Source organism: Cannabis sativa, chromosome 2, assembly GCF_029168945.1.
Source record: "Cannabis sativa cultivar Pink pepper isolate KNU-18-1 chromosome 2, ASM2916894v1, whole genome shotgun sequence".
Classification (NCBI taxonomy): domain Eukaryota; kingdom Viridiplantae; phylum Streptophyta; class Magnoliopsida; order Rosales; family Cannabaceae; genus Cannabis; species Cannabis sativa.
The window spans coordinates 80,129,581-80,140,494 of record NC_083602.1 but is presented as its reverse complement, the minus strand read 5'-3'; the positions used below and the strand labels follow the sequence as shown (position 1 = coordinate 80,140,494).

Here is a 10,914-nt window from a genome sequence, read left to right as displayed (position 1 = left end):
AGTTAATAAATTGTTGGTACAATGCCAAATACTGTATAGAACTTTCCATAGACTGAATAAGTATCTTTCCAGCAACTTTAACATTCAGTCTCACTGGTAGACTTAGAGACTCCAGGTAGGTTTTTAGACTTCTCCAAAATCACTTCTCCACCTCCCGAGTAATCACCATCTCATCAGTACAATTTCTAGCACTAAGGCAATTCTAGAAACCTGATTTGGTGTAGTCAAAGAGTATTAAATACCACCGTTATCGACTAACATATAGTTCCTCTTCTTGATCTTAAGATTTACTTGATTATCTTCCTATGTTCATTTCCTGGATTAATTTGATACCTACTCATTACTCCCACTCAACAGTTGGTGTCTTGTCTAATGCATAAGAAAGCATTTATGAGACTTCTCACCGCTGATCCTAAGGAATTCTTTCTTGGCCATTATCTTTTCTGGAATAGTTAAAACTTTTCCTTAGATAAATGTCTTGAACTCGAGAAGCTTCTATAGATTTCCATTAGAAAAAAATGCACTAGCATCTTACTAAAGTAAGTTGCTTGCACTAGAGAAATTAAATCACCAGGCATACCACAAGCCATGGGTTTAGATAATCTCAAACCTTTAACACTAGGATCAGGATATTTTGTTAAGTCCATGGAATAGGCTTATTTTAAAAATTTCCTTTCTTGTCCTTGTAATAAAAAACTTTCGATTACCCCACATGAATGGTTTCAACCATAGTTCTCTTGGCTTACTTCTTAGTGTTGGGTTTTGTGCCCTAAATAAAACCCATTTCAATATAATCATATTTACTTATTAATAAAGATCAGAAATAACATTTTATGTTGCATGGTTCACATGATTTATTTCATGATTATATGCGTATAATGTATGAATTCTATTTAATTCCAGAACATATGAATTTGTTAATGACTATAGTGTTGTCAACACAGTGGAATATAATCTTAATTATATGTTCAAAAGTTTATTCCCTTATTTGTCAGTTCACTGGATTTAGACTGGCATGATAATCAGTGATAGGTATTCTTACACCTTGGATAAGTGTTATGTCCTTTCCAGGGCATTGGCAAAGTTTACTAGTATCGGATGTATGGAGTATACATCGAAGGGGACCGATATTGAACTTTGATTAGATTTGTTAAAATTTACCGTAATATCTATTCAATTTAATATCACCTGTTGATCCTAGATCAAATGATCTTAATCCTGATATGGTTAGGTTCGATCTCAAGAGTATTCACTACTACAAAATTGGGCTTTAGAGGCGGTTTTTAAGGGGTTTTGGCATCGGTTTTGGCGAAATTCGCTACCGACGCTGTTCCAGGTGAAGCTATAGGGTTTAAAACAACCGACGCCAAAGGGTCCCTATGAAAAAACCGACGCCATAGGGTCTTGGTATTTACTAGCTTTACAATTTCGTCTTTTAGCATAATTTATATATATATATTTTATTTTATTATTAATATAATTAAATTAAGTATAAATTATATACAATAAGCATAAATAAAAATTAAATTGAAAAGTTAAATAAATACACATTTACATTAATCTAAGTGTTTGTATATTAGCTATCTTTTTATTAATATTTTATATTTGACATTATGTGTTTGTATTTTTGTAGTATATTAGTATATTTTTTATAATTTTTTTAAGTTATATTTTGTATAATAATTAGTATATTAAATAATAAATAATGTGTAATATTTTTTAATTTTTATGTAATTTCATATTTTTATATATTTAAATTTTTCAAGACCAATAAAATAAAACAATAATTTAAGGACCAAAATAAATAGAAAAAATTAGAGAAAGGGCTAAACTTTGCATGAATTTTTTTAAAAACTTTAAATATTAATAACTTTTGATCCGATTATCCATTTGAGACGATTTTTTTTTTAACTTGGGTATTTTTTTCGCGTTCTACGCATCCCAAACAGCCTATGGCGGTTTGGCCAACTATTTTGTCCAAAAAACGATCTTTTGTATAATAAATCATGTTATGCACCTCTTTCACCTAATTTTTTGTGTTTTATTTTGCTATTTTACTTAAATAAACTAATAAAATTCTAATATTAAGTATTAGAATCAATGTTAAATAAAATTCTTTTATATCTCTTCTAATATTTAAATAAAATCATTGTAGTTAATTTATATAAAGATTGTGTTTTGGTATACTGGTAAAGACTTATCAATTTATCTTTTTGGTCACAAGTTCAAATCTCATTAGACCATTTTTTGTATGTCTTTTTTTTTTAGCCTACTATATCTATCATATGTAGAACATCAATATTATTCTAAAATTACTCTAAGTATTTAAGAATTATCTAAATATATATAAAAAAACATTCTTATAAAAGTAAGTTAAAGAAAGCATACCTTATACTAAAAATTATGTACTTGACTTCCGATAAAGTGACTTCCGATAAAATCCTAACAACCAAGTTTAAGGGAAAAAAAAATCTAATATTATCCTAATTCTACCGAAATTTCGGCAGCATAATGGTTATAATTGAACATTTCCAAAAAATTCAAACCTATTAATAACAACAAAACACAATTCAAAACAATATAAAATAATCACAACAACATTTAGCAATATAAAAGTTTACCACTCATCCGACTGCAGTATATGTATTCACAGAACCTACTTCACTACGGATGAATATTTAAGATATTCAAACTCTACTAAGCATTCATAATTATTATAATAAAAGTTAGTAAATGTATACCTCGAGCTACCTTGAAACCGATCAACACCAAATAAGTCGGATCCTTGCAAATTGACCTCACAACCTACAACGTAAGAAAATACTACAAAATTACCAATTTTTTTATTTAGCTACTTACTACTTATATAAATTATGAGTAACTAGTTAGTAATAAAAATACATGAATATGAATGAAAATTAGTAACTTGCTAAATAGTTGTAACTAACTATTTACTAGTTACTAAAAAAAAATAAAAACACATTAATAAAATTGAAAATAGAAAAAAAAAATTAATACAAAATATAGTTAATTTCTAAATTTTTGTTTCTAAACTAATTTTATAGAAATTAATTTCTAAACTTTTATTTTAATACTCTTCTATCTGATTCTCATCACAATATTTAATTAACAAAACTATTAGTTTAAACTTTAAAATACTCAATATATACATATACAATATATAAAATACTCTCCTATATCACATTTCTCATTCACAATATATATACACACAATACATATTCAATACAACACAAAATACATACTATATATACTCTCCTATATCACATTTTTCATTCACAATATATATACACACAATACATTTCTCATTCACAATATATATACACACAATACATATTCAATACAACATAATACATATTTAATAATATAGAAAAACCCTAAAAAATTTATAAAATAAAAAATAAAGCAATGTACATTACTAAAATTAGTAGAAATCAGATTTATACCTTAATAGACGTTGAGATACAATGTTTTCTCCTCTAAAAACGGTGGCCGGAGGTATAACCACCACAACCACTACCTCTACCTTCGGTTTACCCTAAAAAATGAAGAAAAATGTGATCTTTTCAGGTATATAGTTTTAAGTATGAAAAATAGAAGATTTAGAAACAAAAATGAGCTAAAATGGTGAAAAAATAGTGAAATGGGGGTGATTTTTTGTAACACCCTAACTATCTTAGGCGTATTACGTGATTTTTAAACGTACTGTGCAGCTCGTTGCTAATCAACGAGGTTTATGGAAAAACGTGATTAATTAAAATTTTGCTTTTTCATTAAACTTATAAACCATTTTGCAAAAAGTCTCGGGATCCCGATTTATAAAAATATTTACAAACGTTTTAACTGTTTAACTTTTACATCAAAATGAAAGTCGTCTAACGACAGTTACAAAATCTCAGCCCTGCTGTCCCGAGGATCGTACGCTCCAGGCCTAACCGCCCCGACATGTACAATCTCATATGCTCGGTCACGGTCCATCAGCTACAGCCTTGCCTTTACCTACACATGAACATAAACTGTGAGTCGACAGACTCAGTAAGAAAAGCATAATAATAACATACATAAAACTCACTGCCGTGTCCAACACGATACTGAGTCCCGCTACTGCCATGTCCAACATGGTACTGAGCACTACTGCCATGTCCAACATGGTACTGAGTTTTGAACGTTCAGGGGACGGTACTATTGACAAGTATCCTCCTGATCGGTCGAACCGGTCATACTCCGGCTGCTGGTCATACTCCACTCGTACCGACGGGATAGGTCAATAGCACCGAACCACCAACCAAGTGTCGGCTGACGGTCGAGCCGGTCATACTCCGGCCGTCGGTCATACTCCGGCACTCGTACCGACGTGACAGGGTTGGATGGTTCGAAGCCTAAATACATAACTAATGTAATCTAGCAGGCTTCCTACATGCACGCTAAACATGTAATCTACATATGCATACTGTTATACTAATCTTACCTGGATTCCGATTTCAGGTGTGCCGGTCAACCCGACCGGAACCGAAGCCGAACGGCGGACATCGGCTCCTAAACCATAAAAATCACAACGCTATAAGTGACACGCTAAATCACTTCCCGGGCACTAAAACTTGAAACTAAAAGTTTCCCTATCGATAAAAAGCATGGCAATACCCCTAAAAACCCAAAAACGAGGAAAACTAGGGTTCTGAAAAATCCCCAACCGGCAGACCGGTTGCCCAACCGGAATTCCGGTTCTGGGAAATTCTGAACCCCCATCCGGAATTCCGGATGCTCAACCGGAATTCCGGTTCCTCGCAGGCAGCAACCACAAAATCTCATAACTCGACCAATTTAACCCCAATTGATCCCAAACTTTCCAGACCTGTTCTATATGCCCCAAATAACAATTCCAAGGCATCAAACCTACCCAGAAACCACATACACAAATTTTGCCATTGGAGCTCAAGCTTTGAGTTCCAAACTCAAGCTTGAGCAAAACCACATAAACAAGCAATCCACAAGCTTAATTCTACTAAACTAAGCATAAAAATACCTCTGCAAACTAACAGAAACATCCAGCAATAACACAGAAACATATCATAGCATTTCATCCAAAAATCACCTATTTTACATAAAAACAACAAAGCTTTGAACACCCTATCTAGCATGCTTCAAACCACTCAATTAACATCACATAAACATACTTTGAATCACACAATTTAACCATAAAAACACAGCAGCAAACTCAACTAGAAATCATGCATGCATCTCATTTTTTCCCACATTTTTCTCAAGAAATTTAAAGAGAAGGAACTAGGGAACACATACCACAACAAGAGATCTCTAGAGTAGCAAATTAGGGCTTGAATCTCTACCAAAAATCCCAGCTTTGAACCCCAAGTCTCAGCCGAAATGCAAGAGGAAAAGAGAGAGAGCTTTCTATTTTTTAAACTTTCTAATTTTTTGACTAAGTGTAAAGTGAGAGAAAAAAGGATTTTCAAGCTTAATATACCATTTTAATAAATCCATTTCAGCCAAAAGCAATTAAATAAATAAACATTTATTTCATTTAATAAACTCATATAAGACAAAACACTAATGGGGCAAAAAGACCATTTTGCCCCTCCACCATAAAATCACTAAAATCATACTAACGGGGTATTTTTGGGACATTCTAAAGTCCCGGCCATTCCCGACATTCCCAATGTCTAAAACCCGTCCCCAAAATACTAACATACTAAGTTGTGATTTCTACTGAGCCAAACGCCGAGTTCCAAAATACCGACACCGAAATGCGAAATATAAAAACTGCTGATGACATAATTATGCATATCTGAATTCCATAAATATCAATAATAAATTATTTAAATATCTATAAATAATTTCCTGATTAACATAAATAACTGCTAATTTCCAAATTAACTAAGCGGGCTTTACAACTATTCCCCCCTTAAAAGGATTTCGTCCCCGAAATCTAACCTGAATAACTCTGGATATTGAGCTCGCATATCAGACTCAAGCTCCCAGGTGGCTTCTTCCACCTTACTGTTTCTCCAGAGAACCTTGACCAACGCTATGGTCTTATTCCGAAGGACTTTATCCTTCCTATCCAGGATCTGCACTGGCTGTTCCTCGTAAGACATATCTGACTGAAGCTGAAGGCTCTCATAACTGAGTATATGAGAGGGGTCTGAAACGTATTTTCTCAACATTGAGACATGAAATACGTTGTGCACTGCTGATAACGCTGGAGGCAATGCTAACCGATATGCCACTTGACCTATCTTCTCGAGAATCTCGAAAGGTCCTGTAAACCTAGGGAATAACTTGCCTCTTTTCCCGAAACGTTTAATCCCCTTCATCGGAGATACTCGCAAAAACACATGGTCCCCTACTCGGAACTCAACATCCCTACGTTTCGGACCGCGTAACTCTTCGTCCTGCTCCGGGAGGCAAGCATTCTAGCTTTAATCTTCTCTATTGCCTCATTGGTCCGCCGAACCGACTGCGGACCTAGGTATTTCCTCTCCCCGTCTCATCCCGGTGGATAGGGGATCTACATTTCCTACCGTACAACGGTTCGTAGGGTGCCATCCCTATCGTACTGCCGGTAACCGTTGTTGTATGAAAATTCTATTAACGGTAGATATTTACTCCATGAACCCTCAAAGTCCATAACACATGCTCGCAACATATCCTCCAATATCTGAATTGTCCTTTCGGACTGACCATCTGTCTGAGGATGGAATGCTGTACTGAATTTCAGCTTCGTACCCATTGCCCGTTGCAAACTTTGCCAAAATTTGGAGGTGAATTTCGGATCCCTGTCCGAAACTATAGACTTCGGTACCCCGTGAAGTCTCACTATCTCCCTGACATATAACTCTGCCAACTGATCCACTGTAAACGTTGTTCTAACCGGCAGAAAATGAGCAGATTTCGTAAATCGATCCACCACTACCCAGATGGAGTCATACATACCCGTGGTCCTAGGTAACCCGACCACAAAATCCATCGTAATATCCTCCCATTTCCATTCTGGTAGGGTTAGAGGCTGCAACAACCCTGCTGGTCTCTGATGTTCAGCCTTGATCTGCTGACACGTGAGGCATCTCGAAACGAATTCTACCAAATTCTTCTTCATACCGCTCCACCAGAAGTACGGTTTCAAATCTTGGTACATCTTGGTGGTGCCGGGATGTAGAGAATATGGAGTAGAATGAGCCTCCTCAAAGATCTCGTTCCTCAAGTCCACACTGTTCGGGACACAAACCCTGGCTTTATACAAAAGCACCTCGCTAGCTGACACTGAAAAGTCTTTGGCTTGACCAGCCAATACCTCATCTCGGATCTTCACTAACTCCGGATCTGTCGTCTGAGCAACCTTTATTCTTTCTACCGTATCAGATTGCAGCGTTAAGTTGTGTAGCTGACCTACCACAAACTCAATGCTGGACCTGACCATATCCTCTGCTAGCTGAGGTGAGATCTGAACCATGCTAGTTACCTGCCCGGGACCCTTTCTGCTCAGGGCATCGGCCACTACATTGGCTTTCCCGGGATGGTAAAGGATCTCACAATCATAATCCTTCACTAATTCCAACCAACGCCTTTGTCTCATGTTCAAATCTTTCTGAGTAAAGAAATACTTGAGACTTTTATGGTCGGTATAGATTTCACACTTCTCCCCATAAAGGTAATGCCGCCAAATCTTCAGTGCAAAAACCACTGCGGCCAATTCTAAATCATGAGTCGGGTATCGCTGTTCATAGTCCTTTAACTGACGGGAGGCATAAGCGATAACCCGATCGGCTTGCATCAATACGCACCCCAAACCCTGTTTGGATGCGTCACAGTAGACTACGAACTTCTCCTCGTCCGAAGGCAAAGCTAGTACCGGAGCAGTAATCAATCTCTGTTTCAGCTCCTGAAAACTAGCTTCGCATTTATCTGTCCAGATAAATCGCTGATTCTTCTTTGTAAGCTCGGTTAGGGGCATTGAAATTCTGGAGAATCCCTCCACGAACCTACGGTAGTACCCAGCTAACCCCAAGAAGCTTCTGATCTCTGTCACTGTCTTCGGTCTCGGCCAATCCCTGACGGATTCGATCTTCCCGGGATCCACCTTGATCCCGTCCTTACCCACAATGTGTCCTAGGAAGGACACCTGAGACAACCAGAACTCACATTTCTTGAACTTGGCGTAGAGTCTATGTTCTCGAAGTCGTTGCAGTACCATTTGAAGATGTATCTCATGCTCCTCTTCTGACTGAGAGTACACGAGGATGTCGTCGATAAATACAATCACACAGATATCGAGGAAATCCTTGAATACTCTATTCATCAGGTCCATGAATGCTGCAGGAGCATTGGTTAGTCCGAATGACATAACCAGAAACTCGTAGTGTCCATACCTAGTGCGGAAAGCCGTCTTTGGAATGTCCTCCTCTCGGATCCTCAACTGATGATAACCCGAACGGAGATCAATCTTAGAAAAGACCGTCTTCCCCTGAAGCTGATCGAACAAGTCATCGATCCTAGGTAATGGATATTTATTCTTCACCGTCAGCTTGTTCAACTCTCTGTAGTCGATGCACATCCTCATAGATCCATCCTTCTTCTTGACGAACAAAACCGGGGCTCCCCAGGGTGACACACTGGGCCGAATGAACCCTATGTCAAGCAACCCTTGGAGCTGAATCTTCAATTCCTTAAGTTCAGCTGGAGCCATCCTATACGGGGCTTTAGAAACCGGATCCACCCCTGGTGCCAAGTCAATCACGAAGTCAATCTCCCTCTGAGGTGGTAACCCTGGAAGTTCTTCGGGAAAAACGTCCAACAATTCCCGAACCACACTGATATCCTCTGGCCGAATGGTGTCTGGCCGAGTGGTGTCCACCACCACGGCCAGAAACCCTAAGCACCCACCGTGCAATAGTTCTCTCGCTGACATAGCCGAGATTATCGGGATCCGAGATCCCTGAACCGAACCCACGAACACGAACGGTTCTTCACTTTCCGGTTGGAAGACCACCATCTTCCTCTTACAGTCAATGCTCGCCGAATATTTAGATAGGAAATCCATTCCTAAAATAATATCAAATTCGACTAAGCTCATCTCTATCAGATCAGCGCTTAACTCTCTACCGTCTATCCTGATTGGCATAGACCTAATCCACCTATTGGAGATAACCAATTCTCCGCCAGGTAACAGGGTTCCAAACCCTGATTCATATCTATCAAAGGGTCTACCCAACTTACTAAAGACTCTGGCCGCCACATAAGAACGTGTAGCCCCAGAATCAAACAGCACTGAATAAAGCGAGTCATTAATAAAAATCTGACCTGTAACAACTGATGGGCTGGCATCTGCATCAGCCTGCGTGATAGCGAATACCCTGGCTGGAGTGGGTATCGCTGGAGCTCTCGGTGCCTCTGGCCGGAGCTGGGGACATTCCCTCTTGAAGTGCCCGGGCATGCCACAATGAAAGCATCCCTGCCCCTTGCACTCTCCCCGATGATGCCTCTTGCAGCTAGGGCACTCGGGGTAGGAGAATCGGGTCTCATTACCACCAGGACGACTCCCTCTGTTCTGGTTCCCCCGGAACCTCTTGTTCTGGCTCGAGCCGCCGGAAGCAGTGGGTGCCCTCTTCCTCTGATCAATGGCCGAACCACTACTCCCCCTGCTGAAGCCTGATGCAGGAGGGGTAGGAGCTCCGCCACTAACCGGAGTACTGGCTGATTCTGACATACACCCCACTGCGCCCTCAGCTCGCAGTGCCTTCTCCACCATCTGAGCATAGGTGGTGCTGTCGTCTGTGGTAATCATCAGGTCATGCCTGATCTTGGGATTCAACCCGTCCAGATACTTCTCCTTCCTGCTGAAGTCGGTCGGCACAATTCCCGAGGCTAACCTCGCCAACCGGTCAAACTGAGTAGTATACTCAGTGACACTCATGTTCTCCCGCTGGGTCAGGTGAACGAACTCTTTCCTCTTGGCGCTTCTGACCGCCTCATTATAGTATTTCGCGTTGAAGAGTTCTTGGAACCTCTCCCAAGTCATGGTGGTGACATCGTGAATCTGAGACACCATGTCCCACCATACCAGGGCATCCTCCTGGAACTGGAATGTGGCGCACACCACTCTGTCATTACCGGTGACACCCATAAAGTTCAGAATTCTGGTGATCACCGTAAGCCACTGCTCGACTTTCGACACATCTGGACCTCCCAGGAATACCGGAGGTGCTTGCTTCCGGAACCGCTCATATAAAGGTTCCAATCTGTGGGCCGCCACCACTATCTCGGCACAGGCGGCGGGGCGGTGTGCCACCGGAACTACGGGCACGGAGGCTGCAGGAGCACCCCGCCGTCTCAACCTACTCGAATCTCGAGGTCTTGTTCTTCGATCCGGGCTTGCATCTCCGCAAACCGCAACTCCCACCCGGGGCTCCCCGATCGGGCGGGGAGCACAGGCAGCCTGAGGCGGGTCCTCAACACCCCGACCACGAGCCCTGCCTCGGGGACCTCTACCTCGGCCCCTAGCAGGTGGGGGAAACCGAGCTCCCTCTCCCTGATTCGACCCCACGGAGTTGCCCCGACTCCTGGTAGTCCGCCTGGCGTCCATCTAGTTAGAACCGCCTGCGAAACCAAGAGTTGGCATATCAGGTCGTATTCAAGGCGAGCTTACTAATGCCGCTTAATTTGGAAATTAGAAATGAAACATGCGCCTATTCTACTATCAGGCTACTAACATGCTTCCTAACAGGCTTTTCTTTTTCATAACTGAATAAAATAAACTACTAAAGCAATAAAGGCTTACTGAACCGTGAACCGAGCTAACTGCTGATGATGATTGTACATGTCGTGACGATCTTCGGAAGACAACCTGGCGGCTCTGATACCAAGTTGTAACACCCTAACTAT

General features: G+C 40.1%; 1 protein-coding gene across 1 annotated transcript; it reads right to left on the bottom strand.

Annotated features, from left to right (window-relative positions):
• Window positions 1–2,323: 2,323 nt before the first annotated feature.
• Window positions 2,324–9,995, bottom strand: LOC133035136 (uncharacterized). Its single transcript, XM_061110917.1, has 2 exons — window positions 9,334–9,995; window positions 2,324–4,017 (listed from the first exon to the last, which is right to left on the bottom strand). Exons 1-2 carry the CDS (start codon window positions 9,944–9,946, stop codon window positions 3,986–3,988), a joined length of 645 nt encoding a protein of 214 aa, XP_060966900.1. The 5' UTR covers window positions 9,947–9,995; the 3' UTR covers window positions 2,324–3,985.
• Between the last annotated feature and the right edge of the window lie 919 nt (window positions 9,996–10,914).